The 22,905-nt window shown below is 33.4% G+C and overlaps 1 protein-coding gene across 7 annotated transcripts in view; it reads right to left on the bottom strand.

Annotated features, from left to right (window-relative positions):
- Positions 1-611: 611 nt before the first annotated feature.
- Positions 612-22,905, bottom strand: part of sls (sallimus) — a 249,950-nt gene continuing 227,656 nt past the window's right edge. For all 7 annotated transcript variants that reach the window (XM_071587293.1, XM_071587296.1, XM_071587295.1 and 4 more), the window contains 8 exons: positions 20,814-20,968; positions 19,201-19,348; positions 16,801-17,109; positions 16,178-16,282; positions 12,380-12,574; positions 11,272-11,477; positions 7,226-7,325; positions 612-1,989 (listed from right to left, as the gene is read on the bottom strand). In XM_071587293.1, coding sequence (XP_071443394.1) covers positions 1,778-1,989; positions 7,226-7,325; positions 11,272-11,477; positions 12,380-12,574; positions 16,178-16,282; positions 16,801-17,109; positions 19,201-19,348; positions 20,814-20,968 — 1,430 coding nt within the window. In that variant the 3' untranslated portion in view covers positions 612-1,777. The remainder of the gene's footprint in view (positions 1,990-7,225; positions 7,326-11,271; positions 11,478-12,379; positions 12,575-16,177; positions 16,283-16,800; positions 17,110-19,200; positions 19,349-20,813; positions 20,969-22,905) is intronic.

Raw genomic sequence — 22,905 nt, forward strand, 5'->3', positions numbered from 1 at the left:
TAAATAAAATCGGTACTTTTGGAGTTTTATCAATGTTTCTGAATGTGCAATGTTGAAATATAATTCACTGCATGTGGCTACAGTTATTAAGTTTGATTTGCAACAATAAAGGAGAATATTCCATCAGAAGGAACACAGGATGACCTAGGGTGTTAGTAAAATCAAATTTGTGTACAATAAAGAAGGTTCTCCACTCTTTTCGTTCACTGGACCTATCCTAAGAGCAAGGTTTTTGAACTTACGATGCTTCTGACTGTATCTGAAATCATTTGAGCATGTTCAAATAATTAATCTGAGTATATATCAATAAGTATATCATATTTTTGCATCCTTGTCAATTATATATACTATAATGCAAGGTGTTATGAGATGATAAGCAATGACAGCAGCAGCTGAGCTGGTATCCTTCATGGTATCATTTCCATATCAATGCACAGCAAGAGTATCACAAGTCACAAACGAAAAATTTCCATCACAAATATGAAACAACATAAACATATGAAGCAGGCAATTTGAATATTATCTTTTACCATTTACTCATTCTGCAAGCCTACTATAAATGAGGCCATACTAGCCAATACCTACGAGGAAAATAATAAAAATACAAAAGCTTTTCTATTTTCCTTGGTTTTATTTTTCAATCTGTACATGGCACAAAACTAATGAAAACATTATAAATACATATTGATGACCTACCACAAGTGGACTCAAGCAACTGGAATTGATTGTATGCACCTATATTTTCCTCCTTGTTCGCTACAGAGTCCAATGTGTGGAGGTTGTATAATATATTTTCAGTCATAATATATCATCGTCAGTTGTTTTCTGTTAGTTTTGATAACCTCAGATTCCGATGGCAACAACAAAGAGAAATATATCACAGTATTTTCCTCTACAGGCAATCAATTTCATGATCATCACAACAAAGGTATAGGAAGATATCCTCATATAACTAATTAAATATTCACATTTAGACTTTACTATGATAAAAATTATGAAAATTTCTGGCATCCTGGGAAAATAGGATAAATTATATCTTTGTCTTATCATCAAAATTGTGTTTTTTATATAACATCTTTTCATTTACTCTTGATGGAATAAACAAAACATATCACATGAAAAGATTCCATCACTAAAAGATAGATATAAAATACATCATTTTCTGATTGCCAGTATTTACAAAAATAATGAAGGGTAAACATACACCAAACAATAATTTTTTGGTCCATGAGAAATAGTCTCTCTATGATTTTGTTTGTTCAGGCACATCTGTTTCAAAGTTTAAAATATGATCACAGTCAGTTCTGCTCCCTGGGTTTGCTTTGCATAGAAGTGGCTCTTGGGACAAGCAGCAGAAAGCATGTGACACATTTTAACTTTACCCAGACTTCATAGCCTTCAACTTTTTATTTAGTGTATATCATTTCAATGTATACACTTCCAGAGTAAAAATAAGAGGTAATTTTCCCAATTGTATATATACTCCATTGCCCTGTCTTTAGGTAGCCTACCTAGAGAGGTGAAAGTTATGTTGCTTGCAGGTCAATGGTGAATAAAAGTTAAAATAAATTATTTTAAAAAACCCAAACTATTCACAATCTTTGGGATATAGAAAAAGGAAAAGTAAAAAAGCATTTGCAATGCAAGCATTTTTATGCTTGGCATTAGGATTTAAGTATGTGGATATGTAAAATAATTAAACTCAACTGCCATGAAAGCAAGAGTAAGATATGCCTTTTCAAACAATTAGCTCATGAAGAGCATTGGGGTATACTCCTTATTTGAATAACTGTTTAGCATAATGCCAGATACGGAAGAAGTATTCATCCCGCCTGAGAAGAGAAGCACGTGCATATGAATGGATGTCAGCATCCATGCCTGCTTCTCGCATCCAGGAAGTTGTTGTCTCTGTGCTGAAGCTGAGAGATGGTGTCTCTTTCTCCCTCTCCCTGCGCATCTCCTCGTTGGCCAGCTCAGAAGCATCCATTTCTGTTCATAATATATTCACAGGCCCCCAAGTTAAATTTATGCATAGCATTCAATGAATGATACAAAAATTCTTCATTATAAAATATATTCTTTTATTATTACTTTTATAAGTAGGTATTAGAGTGGATCATATCCTAAGCACAGCCCTCAAAATCAAGTCTAGGTAGGAATTGATTTCATTAATGAGCGAAGGAAATACAATTCCATCATGAGGAATACTAGTAAGAGTAGAACATCAATTAAACATTAGCAAACCTAACAGTGCAAATATGTACACGAAACATGACTTTGCATGGTTTTACTAAAAGAATTTTTTTTGAGTTAACCAAGATTACTATCAGAAATTCCCAGAAAAGAAAATTAACCAAATAATGGCAATTAGAGCAAGTGCACACACAACTACATGCATGTTATTAGCTGACTTTGTGATTGAATGAAAAAGCAACACTAAAGATATTTAAATAAAGCATAAGCTATAAGCAGAGAAAATGAGAAATCCAGAATTCCCTAAACATGTACGTATGTACGTTTTGAACTTAATGTTTTCTTAAGAGCATTCGCCTTCATTTTTTCACACTATTTTATCCTGATTCATGATATCGTAATTCAAGAACCTAGCCAATGGGCAATCACATCATGATTTGCAGTTGTCTGACCTTTTTGGCATTTCTTTTTACAGATTTCATCTTCAATTCTTTAAATCCTTTTTTCAATAAAATTTCAAAAATATAGACATTTTACTGTCAGGCATCATAAGTAATTGTATGACAATTTATGTGTTTTAGGAACTCAGTTATCCACCAGGAAGGTCATGCTGTAAAAATAGTTAGTAACAAAAATCATTAAAAGGGGTTTTAAATGACTGATAGTACTGATTAGCAAGGATGTCTGGAGTGTTTCTTCACCTAAATCAGAAGATTTCTGCCTTAAAGCCAAGATGTTTATGCCCAATATTTTTCATTGTCAGATGGTGAAATCATGGAATATATCAGATTTGAAGCCAAGCTACTGAGAGTATTCTATGTAAAGAGGCCTAAGTGTTGTCTTGACAAATCTCCATGTATCATTACAAGAGACAACAACTTATGGTTTGAACACTATCAGAGAAATATATTTTGACTAGTCCCTTGTTATCTCTCAGATATATAATGGAATGACTCTGGTTTCTTAAATCATCTTGATAACATTTTGGAGAATTATACAAATGTCTTGTTGACATTTCAAGATATATTTAGCATAAATATTTAGAATACATTAATGAGAAGTATTTGCGAATGAAAATCAGCCCCAATTTTTGCAACCATCTTAAATTGATGAGAATAATTTGTCCATGACACATCCATCATTCTTTGTTAAAGATGTAAAAGTAATGCATTTATGATGAAACATACATGAATAACATTTTTCGAATGACCCCTCCTTTCCAAAGTAACAAATCTTCAACCCTTCTTAAACTATCACATCCAAGACCTAGATTAAAATTTTTATAATTTGAATCTATATAACCTAAGCATTGTAGCATGATACATATACCCCTGCATAAAAAAGGTAACTAATTTACCAACTTCTACCATGCTCAATGGGCAAAATCTCTTTCTACCCAAGGGATATCATTCTTGCTCTTTCCATCCAAATCTTCCCCATTCTCTGTTACTTCTCTTTTACTTCATTTAAAAGTGTAATATGCTGCAATGAAAACTGCCTTAAGTGGAATATATATCTGTTGAAAACTTGTGTCCACTAAAAAATATTTTAGTCCTGAAATACTCCAGGATTTTTGTGTATTCCCATTTCTTGTTAGATGGAAATTATCTGACATGGAAATGGAATCAATTATCACACGCATAAACCAAAGTAAACTCCAACCAAACAACAACATTTCAACCAAAGGATGGCATTTGAGAGAAAGATTACTTCTCAAGCAGGTCTCACCTCAACCATTAACCTGAAACCATTTATTTATTTCTTTAAGGGAACCATAAAATACAATTAGCTATCTTTACATATTTGTTTGAACTTTCACTCTTAAGTGGAGGGGGGAGATTTTTTTAAGGATTAGACAGCAGCACTGAAGGTTTTGAGCACTTCATAACTTTTGATGATGCATTTCAAACTTGAAATGAATGTGAGATAGCAGTCAGCAATGAAGAGGGTGATCCAGACAGTGAATCATATGAAGACTTATATTCAGCATTGAAAGGTGATAGAAACATAAAATCATAAGGGAAATCTTACTGAACTTAAAATTTTGGCCCAATCCAATTAGGAAAAGATAATTCAGACTTAAATAAGAGTTTCAATGGTACAACAAAGAATATAGAGAATTATATTACAAGAGAAAAGAAGAAAAAATAGCCAAAAATTATCAGATATGTAAATATTTAGTAATTACATTTTCATGTTATAGAAAATAAAAACTATTTTCGCATATGCAATAAGAGATAAATTGTGAACTTTCACTCAGTAAATTTATTTCTGTCAACATGAGATACTGACATTTACTTTAACACTCCTCTGGCCACACCTTGAAGTGATATCAGAGCATTTCAACTTTTGTGGATTCCCATTGCTCGTTTGGTATAATGAAGACCTTAGAGTTAAAGTAGATGCATAAAAGAATCCAGTAGTAGATTAGGGCTACAATAAACATACTAATTAAGCTAAGCTTTGGTTCATTTTGCATTATGGACCATTTTCATAAAGATAATCCTGAATTCATTCCATTATGTTTACCATTTCTGTTTTATCAGTTTATCATTTATAAGTCTGACAGGCCTCATCAAAAATAACATTATGTATTCTCTCATTAAGCAGATCAGTGCAGGAAGAAGAAAAAAAGGATTAGGTAAACTTTCAAAATGTTAGAGTGGAGAAAAGCAACCTAAATAGGACCCATGAATTGTTCTTCCATATAACTCACACTTTCACATGGGAACTGGGCACAACAATATTTAACCAAGAATGAAGCTTTTTTTTAATCCTAACACACTGGCCATTTAATGTTTATCATTGTATATTTGTGTCTTAATATAAAAATATACCAATCCAATTTAGAAATACATGCAAAAAAATGCATATATGTAAATCAATTACAACTCAAGAAAGCAACAAATTAAGCAGACATAAAATGGTTAGGAAATGCTATGCACAACACACATATGTACTAATTAATGAGTCATAGGAATGATCTCAACCCATACGATAATACACCACCCCTAATCTGACAAGACATTTTATTATTTAAATTCAATGACATTCAAATTTAAATGGTACAATATAATATACATATACTCAACATTTTCAATTAATTCTGAAACAGATTCCAGATTGAAGTCTAATATACTATTTTTTGAGAGACTATAATCAAATACAAATAAATGGGAGGCGTAAAAATTTAGGGGAGAGTGTCAGGGAATGCGTACAATCCCATCTATGGTTTACTCTCAATTTCCAAATCATGTTGGTCAACTATGCCATTGTTATGCTATCAGCTACTGAAACTTGGGTGACCTGACATTGTTTTAAAGGACAGTAGATTTGACAACTCTGCAAGTACCTTATTGTAGAGATTTTCCAAGCCTTAAACTCAAACAAACTTTTCTCATTGCCAATTAGAGGTAAGTTATGACAGTTGAAATCATACCAGATGTGCCAACCACTGTTTCGATACTATCCTTGAATTAATCCTCTATTCTCAAACAATCCATTGGTTTTCAAAGTATGTATAGATTTCTCATTCCTTTAGTTTCATAAAATGTCGATTCTAGTTTGGTTTCCTATTTGTAATAACAGTGATTTCCACAAATTTCACAGTTTCATTTCATGTGTGACATGATTAAAATTATATTCTAAATACTTTCCATACTTGATGGAAAATGACTATCATGGGGGAACCAAATGAGAAGAAGGTCAATGGCACACAAATGCATGCAACATAGAAAAGGATTTATGCAAATATACAGAATATTTTCTACAAGTAAATCTACTATGTTAGCATATGGGCCATGCTTTGAAATGACAGATAGGATATAATGAATGACAAGCACATCGAATTTGACAAGCTTAATTTTTCCTCAAAAATAACTTTGAGAAAAATTGCAAAAACAAAAGAAGGAAACACAAAGATAGCAAAAAAATAGAGTTATTAGAATCACAAATCACAGAGGATACACGTGAAGGAAAAACAAATACTAGGAGAAGTTTTGTTCCAACATTCTTCGTATAAAACTTAACACAAATTTGTACCACCGAAAGTTTAATTTTATTTTTCAGCAACTCATGTTAGAGAATTTCTCTATGTAATAGCAAAATAACTAAAAAAATGTATTATATATTTCTAATTTTAAATAATATAAAGCAACTCAAAGAAGTATCATTATTTTATTAATGTAATATTCCGATATAAAATGAGTTACTAATGAGCAAGCTGAAGGAGTTACTATGTGTCATTAAAAAATTAATGCTATATAATGAATATTAACCAATTGCTTACAACAACCATATTTTCCCATCGATAATGTGCACCTTATATATAACATGCACCCAGAACTTTGTAGTTATCATGAATTTGTATAGATACCGCGTGCCCAGGGCTTCATAGTTATCTTGAACATGTATAGAGGCCGTGCATCTGTATATAAATCTATATATATGCTGATAAAAATTATATATAGTGTGTATAAAAATATGTCTAAAGTATGTGGCGGCGGGGTAACATCCTCGTCTGCCATTCTAAGGGTCGCAGGTTCGATTCCCGCCTGGGTGAGTTTCCCTCCATCTAGGGCTTGGGTGTTTGTAAATGTGACCATTGTTATCATTGTTAATAGTTCGATGTAAAGGCCAAAATGTGCTGTTTTCGGACTTATACTGAATAAATAAATAAATAAATAAATGTCTGTATTGGATGAGTATGAGTAAAAATACATCTATGTTTGGATGTTTTCAATTTTCATTACATAACGTGCCTGTTATCAATGGGATAATAGGATAATTACTTTCAGTTTTTACATAGTAGATATAAAAAATATATGTCTATGAATAAAACTTTAAGACAGCCTGTATTTATTCAGAAAATTATTTAAAAAAATATGTATCTGCATTACTTTACGCAGGCTAACAAAATTATTTGAATTTAACTTCAATGCAACTTGAAAAAAAGACCACATATATATTTTGCAAAGGAAATAATTCTTTCCTAATTAGCGCTGAAACCCTCATTGAATTAAGTAAAACTGACCTGCAGGGCGAAGTACTTTATGAGGCTCATCTGATTCCAGAGGTTCACTGAGTCCAACTTCATTTCGTGCAAATATCCTTAGCAGATATTCATGCCCCTCCTATGGATAAGTAAGAAGAGAGCAGAAATGTATCATATTTTATCCTTAAGCCTTTTTATTAGTACTTATACTACCTCATTATTTTAGTGATGCACATTAGTTATGCATAAATGTCAAGTATTATTTTCATGAAAAATTTACTACAAGATTTTTATAGAGGCATGTACACACTGAGATCCACTGCACAGCGATCATTTTTCCATTAAGTGTTTGTAGACACAACAAAATACATTAGATTTGCATTTTGTGAATGCCCTACAATACTTCGGATCTGGGCAATATAACATTTCATATTGAAATGTAATGAAATAATTGACTTTGTAATTCCACACACTTTATTTAAAAACACACGACCCAGGTTTCGACGTTGAACGTCATCATCAGGTGGTCCTCATAGAAGCACGCTGGCTATATATACCTTCTGATCATAGGAGGGGGGGGTTGGTCAGAGAGGGAGGTCGGAGGGGTAAAAAAGGTTACAATGTAGCTGGGAAGAAAAGAGAATTACATTTTTGATTTAGAAGAGTGGTAGGTCTAGGAGTGGGGAGTGGGAGGGATACAAAATTTCGTTGGCAAGATCATCTTTCCAACGGACACATTTCAAAATTTCTAACTGCTCCAAAGCATCGAGCCTTTGACCTTTTTCTTCAAAATGAATAATTTTTGTCACAAAGTCACTTTTGTGATCACTTTCGATGAGGTGTTTTGCAAAGAGGGATGTTATGTTCTTATTTTTTACACATGTTTGGTGTTCTTTAATCCTTTCTTTAAATTTCCGTCCTGTTTGTCCAATATACTTTGTGCTACAATCCGAGCACTTTAACTCATACACTCCACTCCTCTCGTTTTCGGGGACTTTGTCTTTAGTGTGAGAGATCAGGTTCTTAAGGCATGAACGACTGTAAAAGGCACATTTAATTTTTTTTTTTAGGTAAACTTTTAATTACTTTTTGAGAAATAGTCCCAAGATATAGTATTCTCCGCCATTTGGCAGTGGGATCTTTTACATGTTCGGGGTTGTAAATGTGGCTTAAGGCTATTTTTGTAAGTTTATTCCGGTAAAGTTTATTTATTAGATCTTCTGAATACCCATTGTTTACTGCTAACGTTTTAATTACATTAAGTTCCTTATTTACATTGAATTTTGACATAGGGATAGCGGTCAAATGGTGGATCATTGCATGAAATGCCGAAAGCTTTTGGGTGAAGCAATGCCTTGAAGAGGAATTAATTAATTGGTCTGTATACATTTCTTTCCTAAAAATGGAATACTGTAACCCATCTTTGTCTTTAGAAATGGATAGGTCGAGGAAATTCAGGGAACCTTTTTCCTCTTTTTCACACGTGAATTGTACATTAGAATTGATAGAATTTAGATGTGCTAGAAACTGATCTAGTTGCCTATCAGAACCTGTCCACACACAGAAGACATCGTCTACATATCTTAACCAACAAAATACATTATTAATGAGAGGGTAGGCTGAGGAGAACAAAACTTTTTCAAAATTGTCCATATACATATCGGCCAGGAGTGGGGACAAGGGCGAGCCCATGGCTAAACCATTGGGTTGTTGGAAATAGGTACCATTAAAAATGAAATTTCAAATGAAATGAAATTTCGAATGAAATTAAAAATGAAAAATTATTTCATTCCTCTTCAAGGCATTGCTTCACCCAAAAGCTTTCGGCATTTCATGCAATGATCCACCATTTGACCGCTATCCCTATGTCAAAATTCAATGTAAATAAGGAACTTAATGTAATTAAAACGTTAGCAGTAAACAATGGGTATTCAGAAGATCTAATAAATAAACTTTACCGGAATAAACTTACAAAAATAGCCTTAAGCCACATTTACAACCCCGAACATGTAAAAGATCCCACTGCCAAATGGCGGAGAATACTATATCTTGGGACTATTTCTCAAAAAGTAATTAAAAGTTTACCTAAAAAAAAAAAATTAAATGTGCCTTTTACAGTCGTTCATGCCTTAAGAACCTGATCTCTCACACTAAAGACAAAGTCCCCGAAAACGAGAGGAGTGGAGTGTATGAGTTAAAGTGCTCGGATTGTAGCACAAAGTATATTGGACAAACAGGACGGAAATTTAAAGAAAGGATTAAAGAACACCAAACATGTGTAAAAAATAAGAACATAACATCCCTCTTTGCAAAACACCTCATCGAAAGTGATCACAAAAGTGACTTTGTGACAAAAATTATTCATTTTGAAGAAAAAGGTCAAAGGCTCGATGCTTTGGAGCAGTTAGAAATTTTGAAATGTGTCCGTTGGAAAGATGATCTTGCCAACGAAATTTTGTATCCCTCCCACTCCCCACTCCTAGACCTACCACTCTTCTAAATCAAAAATGTAATTCTCTTTTCTTCCCAGCTACATTGTAACCTTTTTTACCCCTCCGACCTCCCTCTCTGACCAACCCCCCCCTCCTATGATCAGAAGGTATATATAGCCAGCGTGCTTCTATGAGGACCACCTGATGATGACGTTCAACGTCGAAACCTGGGTCGTGTGTTTTTAAATAAAGTGTGTGGAATTACAAAGTCAATTATTTCATTACATTTCAATATGTTATGCAAATTCCACAAAGTTACGGCTGAGACAACAAATAACATTTCATATAAACTAATGCAAACTATAAAAATAATTCAAATTGTCTGATTAGATTTTGCCTGCAATTCCACAAAGTAAAAATCATTAAATTCACATTTATATTCTATTCCTCAAACATTTTTTCAAGCGAAAAATGTAATATTTCAAATGATACTAGAATGGTTCCAAGGTACTAAAAGGAATATTTTCATTTATGAAAGGGTTTATTAATATTATTATTTTCAGATATGATATTTAAAAGTCTCCAGAATTGCCTCTGATAGACCTATGGGGAAGTCTCCAGCAACCTTTCAGAGTTTTCAAAGAGTTTCATGAGGTTTTAAAAATATTTTTAGCCAGTTGAAACATTTTCTGCTGAAAAAAGACTTTCTGACACAGAAAAATTGAGAAATCTCTGAATGGAAATTTTATCACCTAGATCATGATCCCAGGTAAGACAAATGATTTTTCCAGCAATAAATTTTTCAAGTTTTTTGTTCATGTAAATTAATGACTCCACCAATGCTAATGTTTCACCATTTCCCACAGTTTCTTGATTTCCATCTTATTAAATCTATTATTAAAATGTTATATTTATCATCAGTGAAAAATATCATTGATGTCAATAATGCCAAGGATACTTTTTGAAAATACAGTTGTTACCAAAATATGGACTATGCAAATTGATTTTTTTGGAACATATGACAGGAAAAGAAATTAATTCATATAGAATAATTTAACCAATACCCCCTGTAAGATTACAAGTCAACACATAGCAAAGTTTTGCTGCATGAGACCTTTCATCAAAATGAAGTAAAAACACAAAAGCACTACCAAATCACATAACATGACAATATTCTGACTTCCAACTCAAGCTACATTTGAACATTTCATTACACAATAAACTTTGATAAATATTCAAGCTATGAATTTATCCACATATTTTTTCCAGCTAATTCCTATCTGCATAGATATGTATTCAATAAAAATCATGTGCAGTGATTGGGGATATGACAAGACGCAATATTTGGCTCAGTTATTATCAATAATTTTAAGAGAAGGCCAGACTTGAGTTATATCATGCTAGCTACTGAAAATACTTGATCTGACAGGAGGAAAACTGGCTTTGAAAAGTTTTAAGGTAGTCAAAATTACATAAAAAAGTAATTTAAATTATGATATAATAAATTAATCCCTAAGGATTGTCTTTCTGTGCATCTGAAATTTATTTTAATAACACTTTACCAAACAAAGTTATATCAATACTTTAAAACAGAGCATTAAAACCTACGTCTACACTGGTTCTTCTCTTTGCTCTCATTTTGATACTCCTTACCTGTAGATCTTTAATGGTCAATTTTTGAACATCTGCTTTCACGCGTCCAACCTCCATCCACATTGTTTTCCTAACATCTCTAATGGCAATGGTGTAACTTTCAAGTGGAGCACCACCATCACTCTCTGGTCGACCCCATTCAATAATAATTGCATTAGGGCCAATACCACGAATCTCCAATGGTGCGGTGGGAGGGGATGGAGGTGCTTTGAAAAGGAAGAAGAGGTATACAATGAGCATTGCAAGTTTGGTGCTGGAATGTTACATTTTTAAAACAACTATTTTCATAAAAAGTTGCAATTTATAAACATATATTTTTTAAATTGGGTTAATATGACAAATAAACATTGTCAACATTGATAAATCCTATTTTGTTTTATTACACAGGAACAGACTCTCATATCATTATCAATTTGGACTGAAAGGGAGCCTAATGAGTCTGTTATCCAGGATCAAAGTCAAGAGAGTAATACCTGTTTCACTGTCACCTTAGTTTTCCCTCATTATTACAATTACATAAAAGCTCAACACTATTTATCATCATATTTCATTTTTAGATACTGCAACAGCATTTAATTATACAGAAAGCTGTACTACTTATTGGTAAGATCAATCTGAATCTTATTCTTGAATAATTTTCATATAAGTAGGATTGATTTTGTCCAAATATCATTTGGAGAAGTTGATAAAAAGTTAAACTATTGCAATGATGACTATAGTTACTAATCCTATTCTCTCTTCCTTACCCAAGTATAAGAAAGTGATTACTGTTAGTTTTATGTACAAGCCATTAAATTATTTTATGTGTTCCTCGGAACTGTTAAATGCATGTCTGTTGGTGCTAGATTTGTACTCTTTGTTTTTCTATAAAATTCCCTTATGTAATTAGCTGTTCAGTACATTATTATTACAACTAGTTAACCATAAATATACATTAATGTTTCATCGGTATATATAGGCAAGAGTATGTGTAACTAAAATGTTTTAACAAAGTAAATGCATTACTGGACCAACATCGATGAATATATTTATCTCAATTCTTTATTATTTATATGATAATGTTTGCAATAACATTTTTATGAATAAAAGATATTTAAATTATACTCACAAGCATGTGTCTTAAGGCTGACACAATCTGTCTCTGCAGGCTCACTTAATCCAATACTATTCTCAGCATATACACGGAAGTAGTACTCTGACTTTTCTTTCAAATTCATGACACAATGAGATGTAACTGAAGGCTCCAAGGTGATAACTTTTTCCCATTTTGTACTAGATGAAATTCTCTTTTCAATTATGTAACCTAAAAAGAGTAAAATTAGAAAAAAATAATTAACCCATGTATAAATATACTTGAAAAGAAATGCTCTTCAGGAACAACATAAATATATAAAAAATTTGTTAAAATATTTATGCATGGAACACAGAGAAAGGATACCCGCATATCTGGTCCACATTTTGATGGCATGGCCGTCAATATCAGAATGCCATTCTTGGAGGGAGAGTGGAGAGGATATGCATTGTGGGGGGGGGGGGAGGTGAGAAGGGGAGAGGAAGTAAGAAATCAGGGGATGTGTAGGCGACTATTGGATGGTCCGGGGGGAGGCTTTAATTAGGGAGTCCAGGAGGCTTGAATGACTGAAGCGCCCAGATATGCACCATCTCATGTGCTCTCATGTCTATCTATACTGCTTTGCAGATTTACTGAAACAAACAGATTCCTTCCTGATTTTATAATATATATATATATATATATATATATATATATATATATATATATATATATATATATATATATATATACACACACACACAACCCAAAACCCCTTTCTAGTAACCATCCTGTCGAAATTTTTTTCGTCTCCTTATCGAAAAAGTTTCCAATCAATCCTTCAGAAAACATCTCAGACCAAAAAATAACCTCTCCACGAACGAACATCATGCCCTAAAAACCCTGCACTCCAATCCCAACATCATTGTCACCTCCGCCGATAAAGGCTCCTCTGTTGTAATTCTAAACACCAATGATTATATTTCCAAAGCCCTCGCTCACCTGAACGATACATCTACCTATACCACTCTCACCAAAAACCCAACACATACTTTTCAAACCGAAATTGGGTCTTTTCTCCTCCACGCCGGACTACAAGAAGGCCTCACCTCCCAAGGCATATCCCTACTTTCACCCCCAAACCCCAGAACATCCCAGTTTTATCTCCTCCCAAAAATACACAAACCCAACATCCCCTGTTGTCCTATAGTTTCCAGTTACAATGCTCCCACCTAAAGAATCTCCGCATTCCTTGACCATCACCTACAACCACTTGTACTCTCCTTGCCCTCCTTCACGAAAGACTAATACCAATTCCTCAACCATCTAAATTCTGTCTCTATTCCATCCACACCTAACCTACTTATGGCCACCATTGACGTTACTTCGCTTTATACATCTATTCCCCATGCAGAAGGATTATCCCCTCTCCGGCATTATCTTTCTCTATGCCCCCTACCCCAGCACCCCTCGACTGAATTTCTCCTCAATCTTGTCACTTTTGTCCTGACTAAAAATGCATTCTCTTTCCAAAATTGATTTAATCTACAGACCAAAGGCACTAATATGTATACTATGTAAAAATGATTGTTACAATGTACATGTATCTTTCCTCTAATTAATAGGGTTTTCGCAGGTTTTTCACACCCCCCTTCTCTTCGTGGGTGTTTTTCCTGCCTGGGTTTTTGCTAGTTGAGCAATGCCACGCTCTCCCTAGCTTTTCCCACAAACCTCATTCTTTGCTTAGGCTTTCCTCATTTTATTGTACTCCATCTTCACTGTCATTTAATTTGAGTATATAGTATGTAGGTGTATTCTTAATTTATATATGTATATGTATGTATGTATGGGTGTATATGTGTGTAATTTTGAATGTATTTATGTATGTGTATGTATGTATGTTTATGTGTGTATGTGTATATGTATGTGTGTGTGGATATGTATGTATATGTGTAGGTATGTGTATGCATATATATATGTATGTGTGTGTATGTGTATGTATGTGTACGGATGTGTACGTGTGTGTGTATATATAAATACTTTTTTCTTTTCGATGTGCAAATCTGTGCTAAATGAATTGATGTCTGTCTATATGTATTTATGTGTACTTATGAATGTAACTATAAGTTTAATGCCTAATATAATATGTATACGACGATGGGTTAAATGGAAGAAGGGACCATTTGGTCTCAATTTCACCCAAATAAAGACCACTATCTATCTATCTATCTATCAAAGGCACAGCGATGGGAACGAGGATGGCACCATCATATGCCAATCTCTTCATGGGCATCTCGAAGAGACTTTCCTGTCACAGCAACCCTTCGAACCTCTTTTCTGGGTTCGCTACATAGACGACATTTTTATTCTCTGGACACATGGCTCTGAGTCTCTCAATAATTTCCTAACTGCCTTAAATTCATCTTTCACTGTTAAATTCACCTCTTCCATTTCAGACTCTACCATCGCCTTTCTTGACACAAACATCTCACCTCAAAACAATAAATTCGCCACTTCAGTACACATCAAAGCCAATAACCATCAGCAATACCTACACCACACAAGCTGTCATCCTCAACACACGAAACGCTCAATTCCTAACTCTCTCTCTATCTGCGGACACTGAATTTGCAACACCACAGCCACTCTCAATAAATACCTTGACAATCTACATCTTGCACTCCTCAAACGCGGTTACCCAGAAAAGCTCCCACAAAATAAAATCCACCGCTCTACCCGACCACACACACCACATAAAAACAAGTCCACATCTGACGCAGGACTCAACCTTTGCACCACCTATTTCCCCGCATCACACAGACTGAAAACCTTCCTTAAAGAACTGTTTCCAATTTTACATGACAATGACGCGACCTCATCCTTACTACCCCAATGCCCATCTATCGCATACAGACGACCTGCCAATCTCAAAAACCTTCTGAGATCTACCAACCCTTTGGCGCCCCCCAGTGACAAATTTCCTAATAGTTACCCTATTTGCAACCGCCCCCGATGTAAAACTTGTCTACTTATTAGATCTACTCCCCTCTCCCTGCATCCCCTCATTGCCCCCTCACCTCGTTCCCATGCTAATTGCCTCTCAAAAAACATTATTTATCTTTTGTTATGCAAACATTGCACTTCCTTTTACATAGGCGAATGCATTACCCCCTTATCCATTTGAATGAACAATCACCGGTACTCCTGCAATTCTGCCTCTCTCTCTTCTCTTCCTATCCCTTTACACGCCAATTCCCACAGCCTTTCATTCGACCAGTGTTTTGCTCTTAGCATCCTAGAATCCCTACCCGATTCAGCCACCAATATAGAGGTGAGAACTCGAGAATCCGCGTATATATTAGCTTTCTGATCTTTCAGAATTCCCACCCTTAACTGCCATCTTTAATTTCCCTCCCAGCATTCCCTGCACCACACCTCCCCTCCCTGCCCATACCCCTTTCCCCTCTCCAGCATATTTTCAGTCTTACTTGAATAAGGCCTTGGAGAAGGCCGAAAGCTCAAACAATTTACCATGTGAGAGGCCTTTTAAATGTTGCTATTCTATTTGTGTTCTATTGTGCCATCCCTGCATATATATATATATATATATATATATATATATATATATATATATATATATATATATATATATATATATATATATATATATATATATATATTTATTTATTTATTTATTTATTTATTCATTTATATTTATATACATATTAATAAGCTGTATGCATATTTATAAATAATTTAACCAAGTCAACAAAAGCGGCTATAGAAATGTACATACACAGACAAATATTTTTATACATAATGAATTGATTACAGAAGAGTCATTAATTGACTAACCTGTAAGCTCAGCTCCTCCTGTGCTTAAAGGTGGTCCCCATTGGATTGTAGCACTGCGGCTTGTTATATCAGACACTGACAAGGATGTTGGAGGAGATGGTGCAGCTATAAGAAAGTAATAATTTTAATGAGTTTTCAAGACAGAACTATATATATTCATCCAGAAGACTGGTTTGATTTCAATTTTAAAATTCCACCCAATGACAAAATATGCATATTTAATTCATGGTACAGCACTTTTGGAAGCATTCCTACAAAAATAAGGTTGCTTTTCTTTCAAATGTTCATATTATTATTTTGTATTGTCTCTAGGAAACATGAACTCAAAGTTTAAATTGCTATTAAAAGAATAAAGAACTTGAACAATCATCTGTTAAATCACAGGGATCATTCACAATACACATGTGAATTCATTACAGTGAATAAATATCCAAAATATCAGTTATAAGAACTAAACTTACCAATAAAATAAATACAAAATAAAATCACCAGGAAAATACTTAATAATTATGTAATAATTTAAAATATAATATTAACAATAAATAATTTGATGAATCAACATATTAATTAAGATACAAAGAGGAAGAATATTGTCAAAATAAAAAGTATATGAATAAACTTACTTATCCTCTTTCCAACAGTGATAGACTCTTCTTGTGAATATGGAATACTTGAACCAACTTCATTTCTAGCTGTTACTCTAAAGTGGTATGCTATATTTATCTTCAAACCAGTAACTTGGATGCTGGTAATGTTGCCATTATCTGTGGTCCCCACCTTCTGCCATGCCTTTTTGCCAACCTCTCGCCTCTCAACAAGGTACTCCAATATTTGGGTACCACCATCCCATTCGGGTGGTTGCCACTTCAGTGTGAGAGAAGAATGATTCATCCCAGATACTTCAAATGGTCCGCGAGGAGGAGTGGGTTTGTCTAAAAGAATACAGATTTCAAAGAAGTTAGTAAATGTGATAATAAAAATTTATTAGCCAGAAGAACTCAATTTGTATATATACATTTGAAGCAATTTTAACTGATTGTATATTGTTAAATTAGTTTAGAGGTGATCACAAGTGGGCGATGAACTGAACCTTACTCTAAATATGTATCTATACTTAATTATATTTTAATTTAAAGGCATCCTCAGGTGTCCCTCACCTCTAAACATTTCTCATTTCTACTTTCTCCATGTAGTGGAACATATTGTTTTCATGAAATAAATCAACTTCAATATTTCAACAGAAATATTTACATATCTGAAGCACCATGAACATTTACTGGATGCCAGTCCACATGTCTGGGATCCATTTTTTTTTATTATAATACTGAAAAACTTATCCTGAGCAGCATGTAATTTTCTGTTTAACAGTGTTAGACAAGATATTCATAAGATTTTGAATAATTAAAAATTAACATTTCAACATGTGGTGTAGACTCAACCAAAAATATAAAGTTTAAAAAGAGCAGGAGATCTGGAAATTTCAAAGAATACAGATACAAATTTCCACTAAGCATCATTTTACTTTTCTCATATAAAATGAAAGAATCAAGTTCTTGTGGTTGAACCAATATATGGTTGAAGCATCGAATTTTCTATTTGCGGTCTGTGTTTTCTGTATTTCTCCAGAAAAAATTGAAAACAATCAGAAAATGTTATAGTCGTTGCCATAAAAAAGAAGTCATACGTGGATCTTTGGTGTTTTTACAAATCTTTTGAATAGAAACGCTTGTCACTTTAGTACTGATATTCTTTCAAATTACTCATTCTCTATAATAGGAAAAATGCCAAATAAATCCTATTCCAGAAGAAAAGAGATTTCTAAAAAACTATACATGTATTTTAGAATAAATTATAAGAAGAGATGATTCTAAAAATGATCACTCATTTCACCTAGCAGAGGCACAAACAAAAATTTTTAAGAGACCTAAGCCATGCATTGTGTTAGCCTCCATTATTAAATGCTATCCTTACCTTCAATAATCATAAGGAAAACCATTGAGAAAACAATGTGCTGACTACCTAACATTTTTAACTGTTTATTAATTTCTTTGCGCCAATATTGTAAAAGGGCATTAGAGTTACAAATAAATATCTTTTTCTTGATATTTTTTCATTCATCATAAAATTTAAATTTATCTATTAAGTTTCACTAGTGCACATTAAAGGCAGACAATTATTTACTACAATCATGAAATAAAACTAATGACATAATTATATCAATAAATTCTTCGAAGAAGCAATGCAGGCATTATAATCCTCAATTGATAGCTAAATATAAATATAGACTCTATAGTTCCCATTTACCGTATTTTCCAATCGATAACGCACACCTTATGTATAACACGCACCCAGAACTTTGTAGTTATCATGAATTCGTATAGATACCGCGCGCCGAAGGCTTCATAGTTATCTTGAACGTGTATAGATGCCGCGAATCGGTGTGTGTGTGTGTGTGTATGTATGTATATATATATATATATATATATATATATATATATATATATATATATATATATATATATGTATATATATATATATATATATATATATATATATATATATATATATATATATATATATATATATATGTATGTATATATATATGATTTCGTCGAAGTAACACGGAAGTGTTGAATAACAAACTTGGACAGCAACAAACAACATAAGAACACTTAAAAAGATCACTCACACGTTATTTCTTGATCAATGCGACGGAATTCAGGCCCGTCTTCATCGGAAGAAATAAAAGTAATTATACGTTTGTTTATACAGGCATATATATATGCCGGTACAAATAATATATAGTGTGTGTTAAAACGTCTGTTTGGATTTTTTCAATTTTCGTTAGATAACGCGCATCGTCATTTTTTCGATCATCTGAACATTTTTGTATAGATAACGCGCGCGTTATCGATGGGAACATACGGCAATTTGAATTCCATGACGAAATAAGTTCAATTTGTGGTCATATTTACATACCTCATGTATGAATCACTAGGGACATTATTCAACACTGTACTTACCGAATTGGCACTTGACCGTAACTGGATCACTTTCTAATGCTTCAGATACTCCAACAGGATTTTCAGCAAATACTCTAAACATGTACTCCGACCCCTCTTTTAAACGTTGAACTGAATAAGACGTAATGTCCCCTTGGATATCGGCAACCTGTAATACAAACTCAAACAGTTGAGTAAAAATAATAAAATTCATTTTTATTAATTTACCTAGTTTTTTAACACAGTTAACGTTTGTGTTCTACTACAGCTTTTTGTATTCTATGTGATGTTTTATTGGCATACAGCTGGAGGATGAAATCGAAGACAATAGCAGCACTTCTCCCAGCCAGCACAAGAGAAGCTTTAAAGGGAATTAGGTACATACTTGGCAAAAGAAGAGCTTGTTTATTCATTTTACATTTTCATTGATGTGGTACAGCTTCATTTCTAATTGAATACTACACGCCCATCCATAAAAATCTGCAATATCGTAATTTAAAAATGTGGTTTCAATTGCATAGCTTAAATGGTTTCAAAGGTCTGGACTGTGTTTGCATTGCTTTATTTAAACCATTATTTCTACGTTGATATATGTCTTAGAGTAGTAATCATGCACCAAAGCACAGGTAACCTAAAATATATGAATGTGCTAGCTTAACGGTGCAATTGAAATAGTGTCACAGCAAAAATTGGCATAATTGGAATCTATTACGAACACTTATTAGCCCATAAAAATGTTCATATAAAAATGGAATTTTTATAAATACTAAGAATTTAATTTTAAATGCAGAAAGGATGGAAATAAATAATGTTTGTACATTCAAATGCTCACTAAAATTTATCTTTAATGTGAAAGGTAAGTGTCTTCACTGGAATTTAATGAAAGTAATTACATAGTAAAAATAAACAGATGACGTTCAGGGTTTATATGAGCCCATGTATACTTATTGCACTGAGCCCTGTAAAAAGAAGCTCTACTCTACATTCCTAGCAAATGAATTGAAAATTGTTGATTCCAAAAAGATATTTTTATAACAATTGTGATAGGTCATACCTCATCAAAACACCTTGAGGAAAAATCCTGATTGCCTGAAATATTTCCCATATGACAAGATAGGAAAAATGAATTTCTCATGTGCATGTTATAGTGTTTCATAGTATTTACTGAATCTAATATTTAAACACATAAGTGACAGCATCCAAAATCAATTCTTATGTATGTTTTTATTGCTTAATAGTTGTAATACTTAAGGTTTACTATTGCTTAAGATTTAATATTACTTAAGGTTTTTATAAATGACTTCAGATTTAACAGTCATACTCTATGATATTATTATGTAGTTAATGAAATGAAATTGCAGTTGTGTGAATTATTAAGAGTATTTAAAACTGTAAAATGTGAGGTTGAATACATAAACGGTTGGGATGAAGCCTTGTATATGTTCAGCATACATGTGCCAACATTTTCTGAGGTTGTACCTGCAGGTGACTGAATGATTTGTTGAAAAAATTCACTACCTTACTCAACAAAGTCAACTGCGTACTCTATATAATACACATTACATTTAACCAAGGAGTTAATGCCATTTGTCCAACAGATTATTGATTTTTTTCAGCTTAAAATGTTCACTTACCTTCATCCAAACCTTCTTCTCTAAATCACATTTTTCAAGAGAGTATTTATAAATATCAATGCCACCATCATCCACCGGTGGCTTCCAGGCAATTGTGACAGATTCACTTTTTATTTCCTTGATGACCATTGGGCCCTCAGGTTTGGCAGGTTTGTCTGCAAAAATTACCACCATTAGCAATTAATTGAAAGAATTATAGGTGGAACACTCAATATATTTATTATTTGTTGGATGACCAATGAAAAATGTATTTCAAACAGTTGGGTACTTCATGATATGAGTATTTTTCTGCTTTCAAGAAGATATTATAATATATAAATGGCAACAAATAATAAATTCTTGAGTGACAGAAACTTTTGCTAACCCAAATATAGCACCTTCTAGCAGTGCAAGTGTGTGGGGTAGATGGAAAGTTTGGCTGTGGGAGAGAGATTGTATTTCTGTCAGGCCAAAAGGGTTGAAAATAATTGATAAAAAGGGTGCATTCTCCTGCACTTCTCAATATTATAAGAGTACTGATGTGTGAAATGAGATGTGATGAAAGGGTTAAAGTGAAATTTTATCTTTCTCTGGTTAGACCTCATTTAGAATATGCTGCTAGTACATGGAATCCTAATGAAGTTAGATTGATTGCTGAATTGGATTGTGTGCAGCATAGAAGAGCCAGATTTGTAAAATGTTGCTATGATAAAATGAGTGGGGTATCAAAATTATTAGAGGAACTATGCTGGGTTTCACTCACAGCGTGAACATTAAATAACAGATTAAATCTCTAGCATAAATTGGAAGGATATCTCTTTAGCAATGATGTTCAAAATGTATTATTACCCCATCATACTAAGGGAGGTGAAATGATATCATTAAAATTAGAGAGATTAAGTGTAGAACAGATAGATTTAAGATGTCATTTTTTCAACAAATGATAAAGGATCAGAATAACGTCTGATCACAGCAAGGTAAAAACTATTCGGGTCAAAATAAGTATTGTGTAATCACCCTCTGCCACACACCCTAGCAGTGGCTTGCAGGGTACTAAGAAAATATATAATATAATATAGAGCATCAATAAGAGCCCATTCTTTCTACCATAATATTGAATTATATCTATACTTAAGCTTAGTGTCTGTTTGTACTCAGGAGCAGGCCTGCTCATTTGACTATCTGAAGAGCACAAGTGTCAATGGGTCCAGCTTGGGAGGGCCCTCAGTTATTGCATTATCTGTAATATCAGCACTGCTATCAATTAATTCCATCACATGCCATAAAAGAGCACCTTTTCATAAATTATATTAGTTGAAGTTGTGGTATGTCCTTTGATCCAGTGAGTCTTGCAAGAAATATTGCACTGGTATCAGTCCTTCAAAATGCATTTGTTTCTGTTCATCAGAAAAATGGGGCTTGCACATTCATGTAATTTATGCGATAATACTCAAAAGTAGCAGAGTATAAACTTTATAAAATCAGTACAAATGTTTTCTAATGTATGCTGACTTGAAATGAAATATTATAATCACATAATAATAGTCACAAGGTTAAGGGGATCATAGTAATGATTAAGGGCAACAATGTCAGAATACATGCATCTCGAGGGGGCTGGAAAGGGGGTGGTGCTCATCTCAGAATAGACAGTAGGGAGAGGGAGTTTGAACTTCCCAATATATTAAATGAAGGGCTAATAAACACAATCACCGTGATTAAACCCAAGGGTAGAATAAGGAAGTACACATATCAGGAATAACCTCAATTTTAGATATCAGGTACATATTTTGGAATTCACATTTACTCCAGGAACAGGGTAAGTCCATATGCACTGAACTTCTAAGATTTAAATTATGATCTTATGAAACAAAATTTATTCCTCCATATTATCTTGTGGAGATCTTGATTTATGTCATTCTACACAACAAACAGTTCTTACTCCATACCTCACATCTAAAAATATGATCTTTCACAGTGCAATACCTAGCTCTAAAATCGCTTATCCGCAATCCAACCAATAGCAATGTTAGTAACTGTCACCAGCTTGCTCAACATATTCTTAAAACTGCAACATCCCTTTCTTAATCGCTCCTACCCTAAATATCCCAATAAT

This window comes from Hetaerina americana, unplaced genomic scaffold, assembly GCF_022747635.1.
Source record: "Hetaerina americana unplaced genomic scaffold, ioHetAmer1.1.p SCAF_3, whole genome shotgun sequence".
In the NCBI taxonomy this organism is placed as follows: Eukaryota; Metazoa; Arthropoda; class Insecta; order Odonata; family Calopterygidae; genus Hetaerina; species Hetaerina americana.